The 19,448-nt window shown below is 39.6% G+C and overlaps 1 protein-coding gene and 1 non-coding gene across 2 annotated transcripts in view; one reads left to right on the forward strand and one right to left on the reverse strand.

Annotated features, from left to right (window-relative positions):
* Positions 1-2,422: 2,422 nt before the first annotated feature.
* The window catches only part of LOC103518861 (retinoblastoma-like protein 2), a 29,144-nt gene continuing 12,118 nt past the window's right edge, over positions 2,423-19,448 (reverse strand). The window contains exons 8-22 of the mRNA XM_026830540.1: positions 19,060-19,195; positions 18,274-18,419; positions 17,121-17,284; positions 15,660-15,819; positions 14,507-14,670; positions 13,616-13,817; positions 13,333-13,476; positions 11,796-11,987; positions 11,178-11,352; positions 8,531-8,670; positions 7,475-7,618; positions 5,739-5,866; positions 5,308-5,419; positions 3,195-3,328; positions 2,423-3,085 (exon numbers count right to left, since the gene is read on the reverse strand). Of these exons, the coding sequence (XP_026686341.1) occupies positions 2,986-3,085; positions 3,195-3,328; positions 5,308-5,419; positions 5,739-5,866; positions 7,475-7,618; positions 8,531-8,670; positions 11,178-11,352; positions 11,796-11,987; positions 13,333-13,476; positions 13,616-13,817; positions 14,507-14,670; positions 15,660-15,819; positions 17,121-17,284; positions 18,274-18,419; positions 19,060-19,195 (2,241 nt within the window). The 3' untranslated portion in view covers positions 2,423-2,985. The remainder of the gene's footprint in view (positions 3,086-3,194; positions 3,329-5,307; positions 5,420-5,738; positions 5,867-7,474; positions 7,619-8,530; positions 8,671-11,177; positions 11,353-11,795; positions 11,988-13,332; positions 13,477-13,615; positions 13,818-14,506; positions 14,671-15,659; positions 15,820-17,120; positions 17,285-18,273; positions 18,420-19,059; positions 19,196-19,448) is intronic.
* Trnaa-ugc lies at positions 5,461-5,532 on the forward strand. The gene has a single exon. It is a non-coding gene; the product is annotated as a tRNA-Ala (tRNA).

A 19,448-nucleotide genomic window follows, 5' to 3' on the forward strand; every position in this document is an offset into this window, starting at 1 on the left:
ACGTTGTACAATTGTATTCATTGAAATGTTGTATTTTTAATGTTATATTATGTACAATAAAAATAAATTGAATTGAATAATCACTTACCGTTGTTTCTAGTGAGCAATACGAATCTGTACACGTTGGAGTTGCACTGAGGTTGCAGGCGGTAACATTTCATAATCTCCGTGAAGGTCTTCTCGTACTGGGGCGAGTTGGCAACCTTGCATATAATGATTCGTAGCATGATCTGAGTGTGATAGAGGTTTTAATAACACTGTATTCACTGGATAAATTTGCGCTGAGTAAGATTAGGGACTTCTGAGTCCCTTCTCAAACTAAAGGAAAACAAATTTGCACTATTATCATTTTGAGAATTCGAACACAAATTTGGGGCTAGTTTCGATCCACCTTTTTGGCGAGGGTGTCAAAATCGAGCTCTGTATTCAAAACTGTATTATTATTTCGTAAATAAAAATAAAATAAAATATTATTTATTAAAGAAAAATTAATATAAACCATTACACTGTTATTGTATGATAATAAAGAATGTGTTTTTCATTGGGTCATTCTCAGGAGTTTTACAGACTGGAGGTCACGGGTTTGAATCCCGTCACAGCGGACGCGTTAGCGTTCCGAAAATCCGAAAGCGAGCTGTTGAAAAAAAGTATCTGTTCAGGCTAAATTTGCCACGGGCGGGAATCGAACCCGCGTCCTGGAGCTTACAAGACAGACACGCGCCTGCCAAGGAGGCTGGTAATAAAATTATCATCAGTGATGCATATTGCATAAGTTTCAAGGCAGTTTTTACGAAGCTAGACACGCGCCTGCCAAGCAGCTGGTAATAAAATTATCATCAGTGATGCATATTGCATAAGTTTCAAGGCAGTTTTTACGAAGCTAGACACGCGCCTGCCAAGCAGCTGGTAATAAAATTATCATCAGTGATGCATATTGCATAAGTTTCAAGGCAGTTTTTACGAAGCTAGACACGCGCCTGCCAAGCAGCTGGTAATAAAATTATCATCAGTGATGCATATTGCATAAGTTTCAAGGCAGTTTTTACGAAGCTAGACACGCGCCTGCCAAGCAGCTGGTAATAAAATTATCATCAGTGATGCATATTGCATAAGTTTCAAGGCAGTTTTTACGAAGCTAGACACGCGCCTGCCAAGCAGCTGGTAATAAAATTATCATCAGTGATGCATATTGCATAAGTTTCAAGGCAGTTTTTACGAAGCTAGACACGCGCCTGCCAAGCAGCTGGTAATAAAATTATCATCAGTGATGCATATTGCATAAGTTTCAAGGCAGTTTTTACGAAGCTAGACACGCGCCTGCCAAGCAGCTGGTAATAAAATTATCATCAGTGATGCATATTGCATAAGTTTCAAGGCAGTTTTTACGAAGCTAGACACGCGCCTGCCAAGCAGCTGGTAATAAAATTATCATCAGTGATGCATATTGCATAAGTTTCAAGGCAGTTTTTACGAAGCTAGACACGCGCCTGCCAAGCAGCTGGTAATAAAATTATCATCAGTGATGCATATTGCATAAGTTTCAAGGCAGTTTTTACGAAGCTAGACACGCGCCTGCCAAGCAGCTGGTAATAAAATTATCATCAGTGATGCATATTGCATAAGTTTCAAGGCAGTTTTTACGAAGCTAGACACGCGCCTGCCAAGCAGCTGGTAATAAAATTATCATCAGTGATGCATATTGCATAAGTTTCAAGGCAGTTTTTACGAAGCTAGACACGCGCCTGCCAAGCAGCTGGTAATAAAATTATCATCAGTGATGCATATTGCATAAGTTTCAAGGCAGTTTTTACGAAGCTAGACACGCGCCTGCCAAGCAGCTGGTAATAAAATTATCATCAGTGATGCATATTGCATAAGTTTCAAGGCAGTTTTTACGAAGCTAGACACGCGCCTGCCAAGCAGCTGGTAATAAAATTATCATCAGTGATGCATATTGCATAAGTTTCAAGGCAGTTTTTACGAAGCTAGACACGCGCCTGCCAAGCAGCTGGTAATAAAATTATCATCAGTGATGCATATTGCATAAGTTTCAAGGCAGTTTTTACGAAGCTAGACACGCGCCTGCCAAGCAGCTGGTAATAAAATTATCATCAGTGATGCATATTGCATAAGTTTCAAGGCAGTTTTTACGAAGCTAGACACGCGCCTGCCAAGCAGCTGGTAATAAAATTATCATCAGTGATGCATTTTTTTATTTTTCCAAATAAAATAAAATCTATAGAATTCTTGTATGTACACAAATAATATCATTTCAAGTTAATATGATAACAGTGATAAAAGACCATTTAAGTGTGACATTAGTACAACCACAAACATTGGCTTAAAGGCTAATGACAGGGAATAATTTAATGAAAGCCGATAAATGTGTTGAATTCTCAAACAATATTGAGGATAAAATTTCGTGCCTCGGCTGGGATTGAACCCACGCCCTCCTGTTTACCAGGCGAGCGCCTTGACCACTACACCACCGAGGTAGGTGTAGTGTATTGATAGGTTTACCCACGCCAAAGTTGGCTTTCTTGCCTCAAGAGTAGACCCCACTCTTTCTTCTCCTTCTTCTTGTGGCGGCTTTAACTGTAGCCGAACGGTGTTGGCAGAATAAAGCAAGGATATCTTTCTTCTTGGTTCCTTCTTCTTCTTTCTTAGTTAGGTGAAGCCGTAGAACTTCCAATCTGCAACACACTCTGTCTCTCGCCCACCAACGCTTGTAGATTTCGATTGATAAGTTTGCCCACGCCAAAGTTGGCTTTCTTGCCTCCTCAAGAGTAGACCCCACTCTTTCTTCTTCTTCAGAATCTTGTAGCGTCAGAATCTTTCAGAATCTTAAGATTCTGATGTCAGAATTCAGAATCTTCAGAATCTTGTAGAATCAAGAAGAATCTTTTAGCGGCTTTAACTGTAGCCGAACGGTGTTGGCAGAATAAAGCAAGGATATCTTTCTTCTTGATTCCTTCTTCCTCTTTCTTAGTTAGGTCCAGCCGTAGAACTTCCAATCTGCAACACACTCTGTCTCTCGCCCACCAACGCCTGTAGTTTTCGATTGATAGGTTTGCTCTCGCCAAAGTTGGCTTTCTTGCCACCGACCAACAACGGCGGATCCAACTGTAGGGGACGCTTTCGTGATGAAATGAGCTGAGACCCGTTTTCGATTGATAGGTTTTCCCTCGCCAAAGTTGGCTTTCTTGCCACCGACCAACAACGGCGGATCCAACTGTAGGGGACGCTTTCGTGATGAAATGAGCTGAGACCCGCCTGACGAGGCGGAGTCGAAATCCGACCGTATCATTGAGTTGATTGCATGGAGATCCTGCGAAGAATATTATTAGTTGAGTGAGCATTTTTTTTTTAAAGAGGAAATGGGACAGTAACAACGGAAGTCTTTTATCGCCCCGAAATAGATCAGTTGCGCTTACTTGGGTGATGTTTCAAAGTCATAGAGCAGGAAAAATGAGGACCAACGGCATTTTTCTTTTTCTTCTACGACTTCTAGATACCGAGATAAATCGATCTGAAAAATACCGGTAAATGAAGTTTGACGTCACGGCATACGCTCCCGTAGGCGATGACGTCATAATCCATGACTCCCGCTTCGTTTGTTTGTGCGCAAGCGTTTCTACTTTCCTTATCCTATAGGAAGGAATGTAATGTAATCGGGTCAAATTTTCGATGGTCAGTTTTTAGTGTCAAAAGGTTTTAATCACACTGTATTCACTGGATAAATTTACGCTGAGTAAGATTAGGGACTTCTGAGTCCCTTCTCAAACTAAAGGAAAACAAATTTGCACTATTATCATTTGGGAATTCGAACACAAATTTGGGGCTAGTTTCGATCCACCTTTTTGGCGAGGGTGTCAAAATCAAGCCCTGTATTCTAAACTGTATTATTATTTCGTAAATATATAAAAAAATAAAATATTATTTATTAAAGAAAAATTAATATAAACCATTACACTGTTATTGTATGATAATAAAGAATGTGTTTTTCATTTGGTCATTCTCAGGAGTTTTACAGACTGGAGGTCACGGGTTCGAATCCCGTCACAGCGTTCCGAAAATCCGAAAGCGAGCTGTTGAAAAAAAGTATCTGTTCAGGCTAAATTTGCCACGGGCGGGAATCGAACCCGCGTCCTAGAGCTTACAAGACAGACACGCGCCTGCCAAGCAGGCTGGCAATAAAATTATCATCAGTGATGCATATTGCATAAGTTTCAAGGCAGTTGTTACGAAGCTAGACACGCGCCTGTCAAGGAGGCTGTGATATTTTTAAGAGGAAGTGGGACAGTAACAACGGAGGTCTTTTAGCGTCCCGAAATTGAAGAGAGAAGAAAGACAAGGTAGAAGAAAGCCAGCCGTTCCGAGAACGAACCTCATCTGTCAAGGATAAAATCCGTAACTTTATGAAAGTTCATTCTAGGCTAGCCACTCAGTATCAGGTAGACCTGACAGCTACACGTGATCAGGTCCGCGTGTCTACCTGATACCTGATGAGCAGATGAGCACACACACTATCAGGTAGACCTGACAGGCGGACCTGAACACCTGATCACGTGTACCTGTCAGGTCTACCTGATAGTCAGTGGTTGGCCTGACTATTGGTTGTTTTTCATTCAATCCAAAAGTTACTTGGGTGCTTATTTATACTGCTCGCATAGGACTGAAAAGTCCTTTTACTCCAGCAGTATGCTACTACTATTATTGTGGTCCAATTATGTTGAGGGTAAAATTTCATACCTCGGTTGGAGTCGACGCTCTCCTGTTTACCAGGCGAGCGTCTTGACCACTACGCCACCGAGGCAGGTGAAAGTTCATTTTTTTTTTTTTTTTTTTTTTTTAAATTTTTGGGTGTTTTTCTTAAAGTAAAAAATGCGTATACATAATAGTTGCTTTTTTAATTGTATGAACTGTCAAGGAGGCTGTGATGCATATTGCATAAGTTTCAAGGCAGTTTTTACGAAGCTAGACACGCGCCTGCCAAGCAGGCTGGTAATAAAATTATCATCAGTGATGCATATTGCATAAGTTTCAAGGCAGTTGTTACGAAGCTAGACACGCGCCTGTCAAGGAGGCTGGCAATAAAATTATCATCAGTGATGCATATTGCATAAGTTTCAAGGCAGTTTTTACGAAGCTAGACACGCGCCTGCCAAGCAGGCTGGTAATTTTTTTTATCGTATGGACAGGGTATATTATTAATTGTTTTCTTAGATTTTTCTTGGGTATATTATTAATTGTTTTCTTAGATTTTTCTTGGATATATTATAAATTGTTTTCTTAGATTTTTCTTACCTTGGCCGGGCTTCGAGTGAAGCAGTAGGTATTGGAATTGCCAGCCGGAGTCAAAGGAAACACCGTATGGTCGAGAGATCGAATGAACAGCCCAAACTTGTCTGATACTCTCCTGTGAAATTCAATAGTTAACATAATTAGCAAAATAGGTCAGCTCCCGTGGCGTAGTGGTCACTGCGCTCGCCTTGCACGCGGGAGACCCGGGTTCGATTCCCGGCGGGGTCAAGAAATTTGTATTAAGGCCCGATTGTCACTGTCATGGAAAAATATTCACACTACAGTTACCTTATAGCACTTGTCGTGAGTTTCATCCGATTATTTTCCGAATGTCCTGTAGGCAATGTAATTGAAATGAGAGTGTTCCCTCTACACACGACACGATTTTTTTCCGAACGACAAGTGAGAGCGGACCTTTATACTGACGATTTGACCATTCGTTAAACCGTGTTTTAGAGTGTGATCCGAACGGAGTTTGGGAATCGGGCTTGAAGCGACTGTCAGTTCCGAAGTCACCTCCTTTATCTCTACAGGGTGTTTCAAAGTCGCTCGACTTTAGGGACTGGTGCGAGCATGGTAGGTAAACATTGGATTTTAGGATTATTGAGATATTGGGAAAATCCTACAATGCTGCAGTGAGCACCAAAGTTGTGACAAAAATACATGGGATTTTAGGATTATTGAGATATTGGGAAAATCCTACAATGCTGCAGTGAGCACCAAAGTTGTGATATAATAACACAAATAATGCATTTACATTTTACATAATTAGCAAAATATAAAATAATAATAATAACAATTTAAAAAAAGTAAAAATAACTATAAAATGCAATGTCTAAACTGTGGTTGTGTAGAGGGAACTGTAACTGCTAGGGCCTTATCGTCCCGAAGTGCATTTACATTTTACATAATTAGCAAAATATAAAATAATAATAACAATAAAAAAAAAAGTAAAAATAACTATAAAATGCAATGTCTAAACTGTGGTTGTGTAGAGGGAACTGTAACTGCTAGGGCCTTATCGTCCCGAAATCGACGTTAGAAGAAAGACAAGATAGGAGAAAGCCAGCCGTTCCGAGAACGAGCCTTATCTGTTCAGGATAAAATCCGCCCCGGGTGGAATCGAACCGGAAGCCTAGCGCTTACGAAGCAGACGCGCTAGCAACCAAGCTAACTAGATACTTGAATTGTTTTACCAAGTGTGTTGAACAAAATGAGTTTAAAGAATGATAGGTATGTACTATGTTTTCACTTGACAAATATATGAAACTTATTTATTAATAAAAGTATTGTGAAATACAGTTAAATTTGCAATATCAACCAAGTGAGCGCAACTGATCTATTTAAAATGAGTTCTTTTTAAATTTCGGCAACCGATTGGATGAGGTTTGCCTGATGAGGATGAGAGTGGGCCACTCCAAGATGACCCACTCTCATCTCTTCAGAAAAGAAGAGCGACCGATGTGTGAACAGTGCCAAGAACCAACGACAATCGAGCACATCCTGATCTCTAATAGAAATATGCGTTTCAGACCCCCCAGCTTCTCGTCGGCCAGCATCTCAGACATTCTGAAAGACGACGAAGAAACCCTAAAAGAAGCCCTCCAGTTTTTTAAGAGAAAACCTCTCCAACAAATTCCATCGTTGAATTTATGTTGGTTTTCAATGAGACTGGGATTTTGATTTCTTTTGGTGATATCTCTAATTACCTTCATAATATATTCGCCGTCATTGTCCAGACCGTGGGTTATAGAATACTCAAAGCGGTCCAGATCTTGCGTTGAATTGTATTAAACTACATATTGTTTTATAATTATATTAAATTTTGAATTTTATTAAGCTATTATTTGAATTTTATTTAAGTACTAGCTGAATTCCGTCGCTTCGCTCCGGAATCCCGCTAGTTCATCCCGAGTCATGGCCAAACTTGTAGAAAAGGCATGGCCGAACTTGTAGAAAATAATAAAAAATACGGTCGCGCTGCGCGCTTAATATATTCGCCGTCATTGTCCAGCCTGTGGGTTACAGAATACTCAAAGCGGTCCAGATCTTCCGTTGAATTGTATTAAACTACATATTCTTTTATGATTATAATAAATTTTGAATTTTATTAAACTATTATTTGAATTTTATTTAACTATTATTTTATAAAATAAATTCTGCATTGTACCTTCATAATATGTTCCCCGTCATTGTCCAGACCGTGGGTTATAGAATACTCGAAGCAGGTCCAGATCTTGTGTTTCAACTCCTCGTCATCAATGTGTAACTGAGAACACAGCTCCTCCATTCGAACGAAAGCCAGGTGGTAGAACTGAAAACACAAGTGTGTAAGTAGTGCTTTATTATTAAATATGTTTATAAAAAAGAAGAACACAATAGCTTTAACTCTTCACAGTTGGGGGAGGGGTTTTTTATTGTTTATTCAAACAAACAGACATGTTTCGCCATTGCTGGCATCAGTGAAGAGTAAAAGCTATTGTGTTCTTCTTTTCAAGATGAATCTTCACAAAGTTACGTCAGAATCTATCAAATATGTTTATATTAGACATCCTAGGTTATAAAGTTATGAAATAGGTAACTACAAAACTTTCCTTGAAAAAGTCCACGGAGATGGACGAAACTCGAGTCGGATAAGATCAAAACCGGAACGTGTATCCATTGTATCATATAAAGGTAATAAGTAGTGCTTTATTCAGACTGTCAGCTTAGAACAATAGAATTGAAAACATAGAACAATAAAAGAGTTAGAAATCAATTGGAATTGTACGAAATTGAGAAAAAGTATTGAGAGAGAAAGTAATGAAAGCCCCGTGGTAACGCGCTTGCCATGCAGAAGGTCCCGAGATCGAATCCCACCATAGAATCGACAAAAATTTGAACTCGTTTTTCGATTGCAAATATTTCATCGGGTTACTTTCCGGTGTTCTCGTGTTGACCCAGCATCCAAATGGGAAGTATTGTGTCTCATCTCGCCCATCTGATGAGGGACATACTACGGGATAGGCATGCTACAACACAGACCACATGGGTCTAATGTAGCAGTTGTTTCATTGCTACGAAATAAAAGCGGCAGTGAAACACTCATATTTAAAAATAAAAGCAGCTTATCTCTTGTCCTCACAAGGCTGAGTGTACGCGGAACTAAAAGTACAAAAAACTTCGACCCCGCCGGACATCGAACCTGGCACCTACGGTGTCCAAGCCAACCCAGTCTCATATTTACCTTTCTAAAGAAGAGGCCCAGACTGCCGGTTCGTTTGGGTGTGTCTCCTCCCTTAGCGTCCTCCAGGGGGTCAGCCATTCTGCTGAGTTGAGACGAGAGAGGGGGCACTATGACTCGAGTGGGTGAACCACCCTGAACTACTGTGGAACAGAACAAGTGAACCACGCTTTATACAGTGAAACTTTTCTGGATGGGGGACTCGAAACAGGGAGTAGACAGGCTTTACCTATTTTATAATTTAAACAAGGTTTCACGTACAATTGAGGAGCTGGGTGCAAAAAGGGCAATAAATGAAAATCATCAAACTGAGATGTTTAACTTTAAAGTTTTCAATTGTTCATCAAAATCCTTGAAAAGTGTGTTTACAAAAAAACGCTGTAACTCATCGAAAAAAAAGTTATCACTGCAGTTCAAACGCTGGAAGATAGAGCCAACCACAACTTTTTACATAGGAATCGACCATGTATTTATAATTTTTACCCATTTGCAACTGCTCCATTGAAGAGAGAAGAAAGACAAGGTAGAAGAAAGCCAGCCGTTCCGAGAACGAACCTCATCTGTTAAGGATAAAATCCGTAACTTTATGAAAGTTCATTCTAAGGCTAGCCACTCAGTATATCAGGTAGACCTGACAGCTACACGTGATCAGGTCCGCGTGTCTACCTGATACCTGATGAGCACACACACTATCAGATAGATCTGACAGGCGGACCTGATCAGGTGTACCTCTCAGGTCTACCTGATAGTGAGTGGTTGGCCTGACTATTGGATGTTTTTCATACAATCCAAAAGTTACATGGGTGCTTATTTCTACTGTTCACATAGGACTGAAAAGTCCTTCTACTCCAGCAGTATGCTGCTACTATTATTGTGGTCCAATTATATTGAGGATAAAATTTCATACCTCGGTTGGAGTCGAACCCACGCCCTCCTGTTTACCAGGCGAGCGTCTTGACCACTACACCACCGAGGCAGGTGAAAGTTAATTTTTTTTTTTTAATTTTTAACTATTGGACGTTTTTCATGCAATCCATAAGTTACATGGGTATATTATTAATTGTTTTCTTAGACTTTTCTTACCTTGGCCGGGCTTCGAGTGAAGCAGTAGGTATTGGAATTGCCAGCCGGAGTCAAAGGAAACACCGTATGGTCCAGAGATCGAATGAACAGCCCGAACTTGTCTGATACTCTCCTGTGAAATTCAATAGTTAACATAATTAGCAAAATAGGTCAGCTCCCGTGGTGTAGTGGTCACTGCGCTCGCCTTGCACGCGGGAGACCCGGGTTCGATTCCCGGCGGGGCCAAGAAATTTGTATCATGCAAATGACTCGCCCATCAGATGAAGGACATACTACGGGATAGGCATGCTACGACACAGACCACAGTAGTCAAATATAGCAGTTGTTTCATTGCTACGAAATAAAAACGGCAGTGAAACACTCATATTTTAAAATAAAAATAAAAGCAGCTTATCTCTTGTCCTCATAAGGCTGAGTGTACGCCGAACTAAAAGTAGAAAGTTGAAAAAACTTCGACCCCGCCGGGAATCGAACCTGGCACCTACGGTGTCCAAGCCAACCCAGTCTCATATTTACCTTTCTAAAGAAGAGGCCCAGACTGCCGGTTCGTTTGGGACTTAATTAAAAAAAAAGACAATAAAAACAATGATGATAATAATAGTGTGTAAGTAGTGCTTTGTTATTAAATATGTTTATATTAGACATCTAGGTTATAAAGTTATGAAATAGGTAACTACAAAACTTTCCTTGAAAAAGTCCAAAAATTTGAACTCGTTTTTCGATTGCAAATATTTAATCGGGTTACTTTCCGGTGTTCTCGTGTTGACCCAGCACCTAAATGGGAAGTATTTTTTTGCAAATATTTCATCGGGTTACTTTCCGGTGTTCTCGTGCTGACCCAGCACCCAAATGGGAAGTATTGTGTCTCTTCTCGCCCATCTAATGGATCTTGTTTTTATAATATAAAATTATTTTGTAAAATAAATTCTGAATTGTACCTTCATAATATGTTCCCCGTCATTGTCCAGTCCGTGGGTTATAGAATACTCGAAGCAGGTCCAGATCTTGTGTTTCAACTCCTCGTCATCAATGTGCAACTGAGAACACAGCTCCTCCATTCGAACGAAAGCCAGGTGGTAGAACTGAAAACACAAGTGTGTAGAATAGAATATACCTTGTTTATCCTGCTCGAATGAGACTAAAAAGTCCCTTTACCCCAGCAGTCTAAACAAGGTCTCGTTTACAACCACGTTCTATTCAAAAAACCGTTTTACGCAAAAAGGGCAAAAAATCAATATTTCCCTTTTTGCACCCAGCTCCTCAATTGTACATAATTGTAAACTCTACCTATGAAATATGTAAGACCTTATTTAGACTGTGGGAGTAAAGGGACTTTTCAGTCTCATTCTGGCAGTAACCGAGGTATTATATTCTATTGCTATTCTATTATGTCTGGGTCTGGGGGACTTTAAACAGGGAGTTTACGAGTATATTATATTCCATTCTTCTTCTGCTGAGGTAAAGCTAAAGTTTTAGACGAGGAGGAAAGAGCTCTATGTTTAATGTGCTTGTGGAAGAATTGGTACGGTAAAAAATAGAGGCTCTTTGGTCCAATAGGAGTACTTACTTTGAATGCGAGAGGCGGGGCCTGGCTGTGGCGTGGTACCGCCCCGCCTGGTGATTGGAGACTGAAATCTGTCCGAGACCGGGGTAGCTCCACCCCCTGGGGCGGGGGCAGACTCCTCCCCCTCCCTCTGTCCTGATATCACGAGCGGGCTTCTCAATTGAGATGCCAGTGTCACCTGAAACCGAAGTTCAATTAAAAATTAATTGACACAATTAATATTTTGATTTTATTATTTCATCAAAGATTAATTTATTAATTTTAAAGATTTTAGATGGGGGACTCGAAACAGGGAGTAGACAGGCTTTATCTATTTTATAATTTAAACAAGGTTTCATGTACAATTTGTACATAATTGTAAACTTTACCTATGAAATATATAAGACCTTGTTTAGACTGTGGGAGTAAAAGTACTTTTCAGTCTCATTCTGGCAGTATAACTGAGGTATTATATTCTATTCTATTATGTTCGGGGGACCTTAAACAGGGAGTTTACGAGTATATTATATTCCATTCTTCTTCTGCTGAGGTAAAGCTGAAGTTTTAGACGAGGAGGAAAGAGCTCTATGTTCAATGTGCTTGTGGGAGAATTGGTATGGTAAAAAATAGAGGCTCTTTGGCCCAATAGGAGTACTTACTTTGAATGCGAGAGGCGGGGCCTGGCTGTGGCGTGGTACCGCCCCGCCTGGTGATTGGAGACTGAAATCTGTCCGATACCGGGGTAGCTCCACCCCCTGGGGCGGGGGCAGACTCCTCCCCCTCCCTCTGTCCTGATATCACGAGCGGGCTTCTCAATTGAGATGCCAGTGTCACCTGAAACCGAAGTTCAATATTTTTAACTAACACAATTAATATTTTGATTTTATTATTTCATCAAAGATTAATTTATTAATTTTAAAGATTTTTATATGGGGCAGAAACTTGGGCTGTCAAGAAGGTGCACGAGAAGAGACTGGAAGTTGCCGAAATGAGAATGCTGAGATGGAGTTATTAATATTATTATTATTAAATTAAGACTTTTTTTAATATTTTATTATTTCATCAAAGCTTAATTTATTAATCTTAAAGATTTTTATATGGGGCAGAAACTTGGGCTGTCAAGAAGGTGCATGTGAAGAGACTGGAAGTTGCCGAAATGAGAATGCTGAGATGGAGTTATTAATATTATTATTATTATTAAATTAAGACTTTTTTTAAAACGTATTCTAAAATGTTCGGTAGAATATCGTATTGCCAGCCTAGTTAGCTTGGTCGAAAGCGCGTCTGCCTTGTAAGCGCTAGGCCGCAGATTCGATTCCCACCCGGAGCGGATTTTATCCTGAACGGATAAGGTTCGTTCTCGGAACGGCTGGCTTTCTCCTATCCTGTCTTCCTTCGATTTCGGGACGATAACACCTTAGCAGCGATCTCAACTTACTTGCTTTATCAAACTTTTTTTTTAAATCCATAATTTGTCTATTTGGTCCACGATAATTCACGAATGGTTTGTCCGGCACCAGTACCTTCTTTGATTTGCCCAATTTTCTCATAAACAATAAATAAGTATATAACCTTTCATTCCAGAACAATATTGAGCTTTTATTGTCTATAGCCTTTAAATTTTTCTCAAAAAACAAAAGGGTATACCGAATAAGGCGTCCTTCCTCTACCTTTAGTTAAATGATAGCCATTTGTTATCAATGTGCTCTCGTGCATTACGAGTAACTGTTCAAGTTTATCTTGAAAATGCAACATTGAAGTAAAAATAAATTAACGTGTAGATAGGTACACAGGAGTACATAACTAATTATTATCTAAGTTCATTGATTTATGTAATCAATTTATTAATTTTTCCTTAAAGCGCGCTTTGTCTGTACCAAATTTATATTTCATTACCGGAATTTGAACCCAGCACCTCCGGGTTGGGAGTCAGTAACCACTCAGAAAAAAAAAATAATAAAAATAAAAAAAAAATATAGATTCTAACAAAGTTCAAGTGCACGTTTGGCGAAGTTTTAACCCAATTCAAAAGAGAGAAAGTAATAACGCAACGTGGGGCGTGGTCAACGTCCGGACGGGTGACTTACCTCGATGACCTTGTAGAAGTGGTAGGGTTCGATGCCGAGCACGGACAAGATCCAGGGGTCGGGCGTGGTCAACGTCCGGACGGGTGACTTACCTCGATGACCTTGTAGAAGTGGTAGGGTTCGATGCCGAGCACGGACAAGATCCAGGGGAACGAGTTAGAATTGTAGCAGAAGATGACGATTTCAATACAACACGCGAACAGGGTCTCGTGAAATATTTGTAGCGACAGAAGAACCTGGAAAACATAAAATAATAATATGTAATAATAGTCTGGCTGGGGGGGTCTAATATGTACTAATAGTCTTTTCTTCCATTTTTTTCTTTTTTTTTTCTATACCGTGATTCGGACCCGGGACTTTCTGCACTGTACTTACATTGAAATCATAGGCGGGTTTCTTCTGTTCATCGGCCAGTATGCTCTCGAGTAGTTTGTAATACAGACACACCGCCACAGACAGTCGCTTCTCGGCGAAATCCCGCGCGGTGTCTCCGCTGGCTGAGTAGTGCTGGGTGAATTTATCGCCCAGGTTGGTGAGGACCGAGTCGATCAACGGCTGGGGGTTTTTGTTGCAGGCTCTGTAACGGTGAAAAGATAGAAAATGAATTTTAATTGTGTTGAGTATCAAGTAAAATGGATATGTTGAAAGAAAAGATGAAATAGAAGCTCCGTGGCCGAGTGGGTATCACACTAGGCTTGCACTCCGGGGTCCCGAGTTCAATTCCCGGCGGGGTCAGAATATTTTCGGCTCTGTGCTTGGAGTTCGGGGTGCACTCAGCCTCGTGAGGACAATTGGGTAGCTACTTTAATCGAGTAGCGACCAGTGACGGCATTACAAGTCGAAGAGACGAGCGATAATAAAAATGATAAATGAAAGACTTGTAATACTGTGATACCCACAAAGTTGTGAAAAAGCTCTCTGCTTTACCACAAAGATTCATGATTTGATTTGATTTTGCTATTAAACCCATAAAATACACGAGACCTTGATTAGACTGCTGGGGTAAAGGGACTTTTTAGTCTCATTCGAGCAGGATAAACAAGGCATATTCTATTCTATTCTATTTTCTTTTTAAATTAAGCAAGGTCTTCTGTTGTAAACATTATGTATTATTTTATGAAACATATAATTTAAACGAGACCTTGTTTTGACTGCTGGGGTAAAGCAGGACAAACAAGGTATATAAATGTAAAATGGGCACGCCCGTATATTTAATTAAAAAAAAAAAAAATCTATTTTATTCTGAGTTTACAAGTTTCTACTTACTCGAATATCCGTGTCAGAGCAGGGCTAGGGTTGGGGTCGCGGCCACACAGCAGATTGAGACGGCTAATACTCTGTGTTGCCGTTTTTACCGGCGTTACATTCCCATACTCGAGATCTCGCTTGGACAAATAGTGACGGCCCGTGAGGGGGGTGCGTGGGGTCATCTGGAGTGGGAGAAAAAAGAAATGGTCTTATTTAAAAAGTCGATAAAAAACAAACAGCCATATTTCAAAATCGGATGGGGGAAAAAATTGGTCAGAATTGTTGAAGAAAAAAAAAGGTCCTGTTTAAAAATTGGACGAAAAAAAAGGTCATATTATAAAATTGGATGAAAAAAAATATGATCATATAGAAAAAATTGGACAGAAAAATGGTCATATTTAAAAATTGGAGAAAAAAATGTCATAAGTACCTACTTATATTACTCTTGCATAAAAGTTAGCAAAAAAAAAAAAAAAAAATGTCATACCTATTTAATAGTAGAGAATAATTTATGCGGGAGGTAGGTATTGAAGCCCACAGTTGAAATTTTGAACAAAAAAGTAAATAAAATAGGTAGGTAAAGGTGAGTAAAGCAATAAAACAGGGAACTTCTAAGAAGTCGTAATAGCTTTATTGTATTGAGTAGAGGAGTAGAGCCCTTTGACCTTCAACAATTTCTATATCGGCGAAACTAGTCCGTAAAATGAAAATGAAATAAAAACCCAGAATATTTTACAAATAGTGAAGAAGTATATGTTTATCATTTCAACCTACCTAATTTCTATATCAAATATTTATTTAATGTTTATAAATTATATGTTTATAAGTTTAATGTTTATAAATTTCTACATACACAAGTGTAAAACGGTTCTTTTAGGAAAACAAATTTGTCTGTCTCTTCTTCATCAAATATATATATATATATATATATTTTTTTTTAATGGCTTTCTTTTAAGTGGCAGGGTTCTCCTAGAGGAGCACTTCCCCCCAACCACTAAATGTTTTCCTTCACTGTGAGCCTTTAAGATATTTCACCAGGGAGGTCTTGAATGCCCCCAGACATTGTGAGTCTCTTATCAATAAGTGAATAGGGTAAAGCACCAAACATGGGAACAAAAACGTAGACATGAAAATAAATAGGGGAGAGGTACCAAACATGGGGCACACTTACCTGTCTCAGGTTTCGTCGGAACGAGGTAAAATCAATCCCAAAGTCCACCTCAGGGGGAGCACCCCCCGGGGCGGGAGCAGGGGACAGATCATCCAGCCCTGGACCTGAGGACCCAGGCGCGGTCTCGTCAAATGATTGGAACTTGGCTGTGAGGGGCAGAAAAGGCAAAATTCAAAGATTAGAGAAAAGGTAAAAAGTAGAACATTATTATAGATAACCGCCCTTTGTCCCTAAAGGACCACCATGGAGGGGCCTATGGATCACATTCGGTGTTTTCCTTTTGGGAAACTAAACACTGAAAATTTGACCACTGCTCCATTCGGTTTACATTGGACTTTGGATCCGGAGGTAGGTGGTTCGAGTCCAAGGCAGGTCATAAATTTTCAAGCGGGGAACGACATTTGTGACGAGCATTTATGCTTAACACAATTAAAATTCCTTCCTTTAAATAGTAAATCTGATGAGGGGCATACTTTGGGACGGACATGCTACGACACAGACAACAAGATCTTTTTTTTTTTTTTGAAGAGGATTGACAGAGGGAACTGTAACTGCTATGGTCTTATCGTCCCGAAATCGAAGAGAGAAGGAAGACAGGATGAAAGGGGACCCTAAAGCTCCTGAAATGTCCTTGAAGGGTTACAAGCACACAGGTCAAATAGCAAAAGACATGGACGGTCACCCGTCCAGTTATCAGAAATACTTGACAATGCTTAACATTAGTGATTTGTGCTGGTGTTGTGGTCTGTAAAACAACTCTGGTAGGTACTGAACACACAGAGTTTACATACGGATTTTTGCTATCACAAATTGAAGAGAGGTTTTCCCGACACAGATAGAAGAAAAGCACACATTAAATACACGGAACTTTTTAATATTTGTTAAAAAAAGATGTGGAAATTAATAAAAAGAATGAAAATTAATTACGGAAAAATGATGGATACGGAATTTTATTTTTTGTTGTTTAGGCTTTTTGCACTTTGCGCCAAATAAACAAATGAAAGAGAGGCGCGCGCATGTGCATTGAAAAGAGCGCGCCGAAAATGGGGCCGTTGCACGCGATTTGGAGTGGTACCCATTCATTCACTTGGACACTCGTTCACCATTGTTGCCACATTGGATTTTTTCGGAAACAAACAGTTCCCAAAATTGCTATTAAACCCATAAAATACACGAGACCTTGATTAGACTGCTGGGGTAAAGGGACTTTTTAGTCTCATTCGAGCAGGATAAACAAGGCATATTCTATTCTATTCTATTTTCTTTTTAAATTAAGCAAGGTCTTCTGTTGTAAACATTATGTATTATTTTATGAGACATATAATTTAAATGAGACCTTGTTTTGACTGCTGGGGTAAAGCAGGAGAAACAAGGTATATAAATGTAAAATGGGCACGCCCGTATATTTAATTAAAAAAAAAAAAAATCTATTTTATTCTGAGTTTACAAGTTTCTACTTACTCGAATATCCGTGTCAGAGCAGGGCTAGGGTTGGGGTCGCGACCACACAGCAGATTGAGACGGCTAATACTCTGTGTTGCCGTTTTTACCGGCGTTACATTCCCATACTCGAGATCTCGCTTGGACAAATAGTGACGGCCCGTGAGGGGGGTGCGTGGGGTCATCTGGAGTGGGAGAAAAAAGAAATGGTCTTATTTAAAAAGTCGATAAAAAACAAACAGCCATATTTCAAAATCGGATGGGGGAAAAAATTGGTCAGAATTGTTGAAGAAAAAAAAAGGTCCTGTTTAAAAATTGGACGAAAAAAAAGGTCATATTATAAAATTGGATGAAAAAAAATATGATCATATAGAAAAAATTGGACAGAAAAATGGTCATATTTAAAAATTGGAGAAAAAAATGTCATAAGTACCTACTTATATTACTCTTGCATAAAAGTTAGCAAAAAAAAAAAAAAAAAAATTCATACCTATTTAATAGTAGAGAATAATTTATGCGGGAGGTAGGTATTGAAGCCCACAGTTGAAATTTTGAACAAAAAAGTAAATAAAATAGGTAGGTAAAGGTGAGTAAAGCAATAAAACAGGGAACTTCTAAGAAGTCGTAATAGCTTTATTGTATTGAGTAGAGGAGTAGAGCCCTTTGACCTTCAACAATTTCTATATCGGCGAAACTAGTCCGTAAAATGAAAATGAAATAAAAACCCAGAATATTTTACAAATAGTGAAGAAGTATATGTTTATCATTTCAACCTACCTAATTTCTATATCAAATATTTATTTAATGTTTATAAATTATATGTTTATAAGTTTAATGTTTATAAATTTCTACATACACAAGTGTAAAACGGTTCTTTTAGGAAAACAAATTTGTCTGTCTCTTCTTCATCAAATATATATATATATATATATATTTTTTTTTAATGGCTTTCTTTTAAGTGGCAGGGTTCTCCTAGAGGAGCACTTCCCCCCAACCACTAAATGTTTTCCTTCACTGTGAGCCTTTAAGATATTTCACCAGGGAGGTCTTGAATGCCCCCAGACATTGTGAGTCTCTTATCAATAAGTGAATAGGGTAAAGCACCAAACATGGGAACAAAAACGTAGACATGAAAATAAATAGGGGAGAGGTACCAAACATGGGGCACACTTACCTGTCTCAGGTTTCGTCGGAACGAGGTAAAATCAATCCCAAAGTCCACCTCAGGGGGAGCACCCCCCGGGGCGGGAGCAGGGGACAGATCATCCAGCCCTGGACCTGAGGACCCAGGCGCGGTCTCGTCAAATGATTGGAACTTGGCTGTGAGGGGCAGAAAAGGCAAAATTCAAAGATTAGAGAAAAGGTAAAAAGTAGACCATTATTGTAGATAACCACCCTTTGTCCCTAAAGGACCACCATGGAGGTGTTTTCCTTTAGGGAAACTACCCCCTGAAAATTTGACCACTGCTCCATTCGGTTTACATTGGACTTTGGATCCGGAGGTAGGTCGTTCGAGTCCAAGGCAGGTCATAAATTTTCAAGCGGGGAACGACATTTGTGACGAGCATTTATGCTTAACACAATTGAAATTCCTTCCTTTAAATAGTAGATCTGATGAGGGGGCATACTTTTGGACGGTCATGCTACGACACAGACAACAAGATCTATTTTTATTTTGGTTCACTTACCAGCTCCCATGGCGTAGTGGTCACTGCGCTCGCCTTGCATGCGGGAGACCCGGGTTCGATTCCCGGCGGGGTCAAGAAATTTGTATCATGCAAATGATTGCACTACCAACTATGCTAACTAGGCTGGCAAAACAACAAGATCTATTTACATTTTGGTTCACTTACGTAGGAATATTCTCTCATCAAAGTCTCCCACACTCAGTATGTACTCTTCGTACATTTTATTCACCACTTTGAAACAACAAGATCTATTTTTATTTTGGTTCACTTACGTAGGAATATTCTCTCATCAAAGTCTCCCACACTCAGTATGTACTCTTCGTACATTTTATTTACCACTTTGAAATTGTAGTCGAAGTTTTCTGGCTCCAGAATAGCGGATAGATCTTCGATATTGCCCCGAAGTTTCTGTGAAGAGAACAAGACAGGTTTATGTTTATCACAGTTGGGGATTTTTCAAATGTGTTAAGTACCGCGCTTGCTTGCCATGCAGAAAAAATGTATTCGGGCAACAATTTTTTTTTTAAGAGGTTTGACAGAGGGAACTGTAACTTCTATGGTCTTATCGTCCCGAAATCGAAGAGTAGTTGGTAGTGCGTCTGCCTTGTAAGCGCTAGGCCGCGGGTTCGATTCCCGCCCGGGGCGGATTTTATCCTGATGG

This window comes from Diaphorina citri, unplaced genomic scaffold (assembly GCF_000475195.1).
Source record: "Diaphorina citri unplaced genomic scaffold, Diaci psyllid genome assembly version 1.1 scaffold2394, whole genome shotgun sequence".
NCBI lineage: Eukaryota > Metazoa > Arthropoda > Insecta > Hemiptera > Psyllidae > Diaphorina > Diaphorina citri.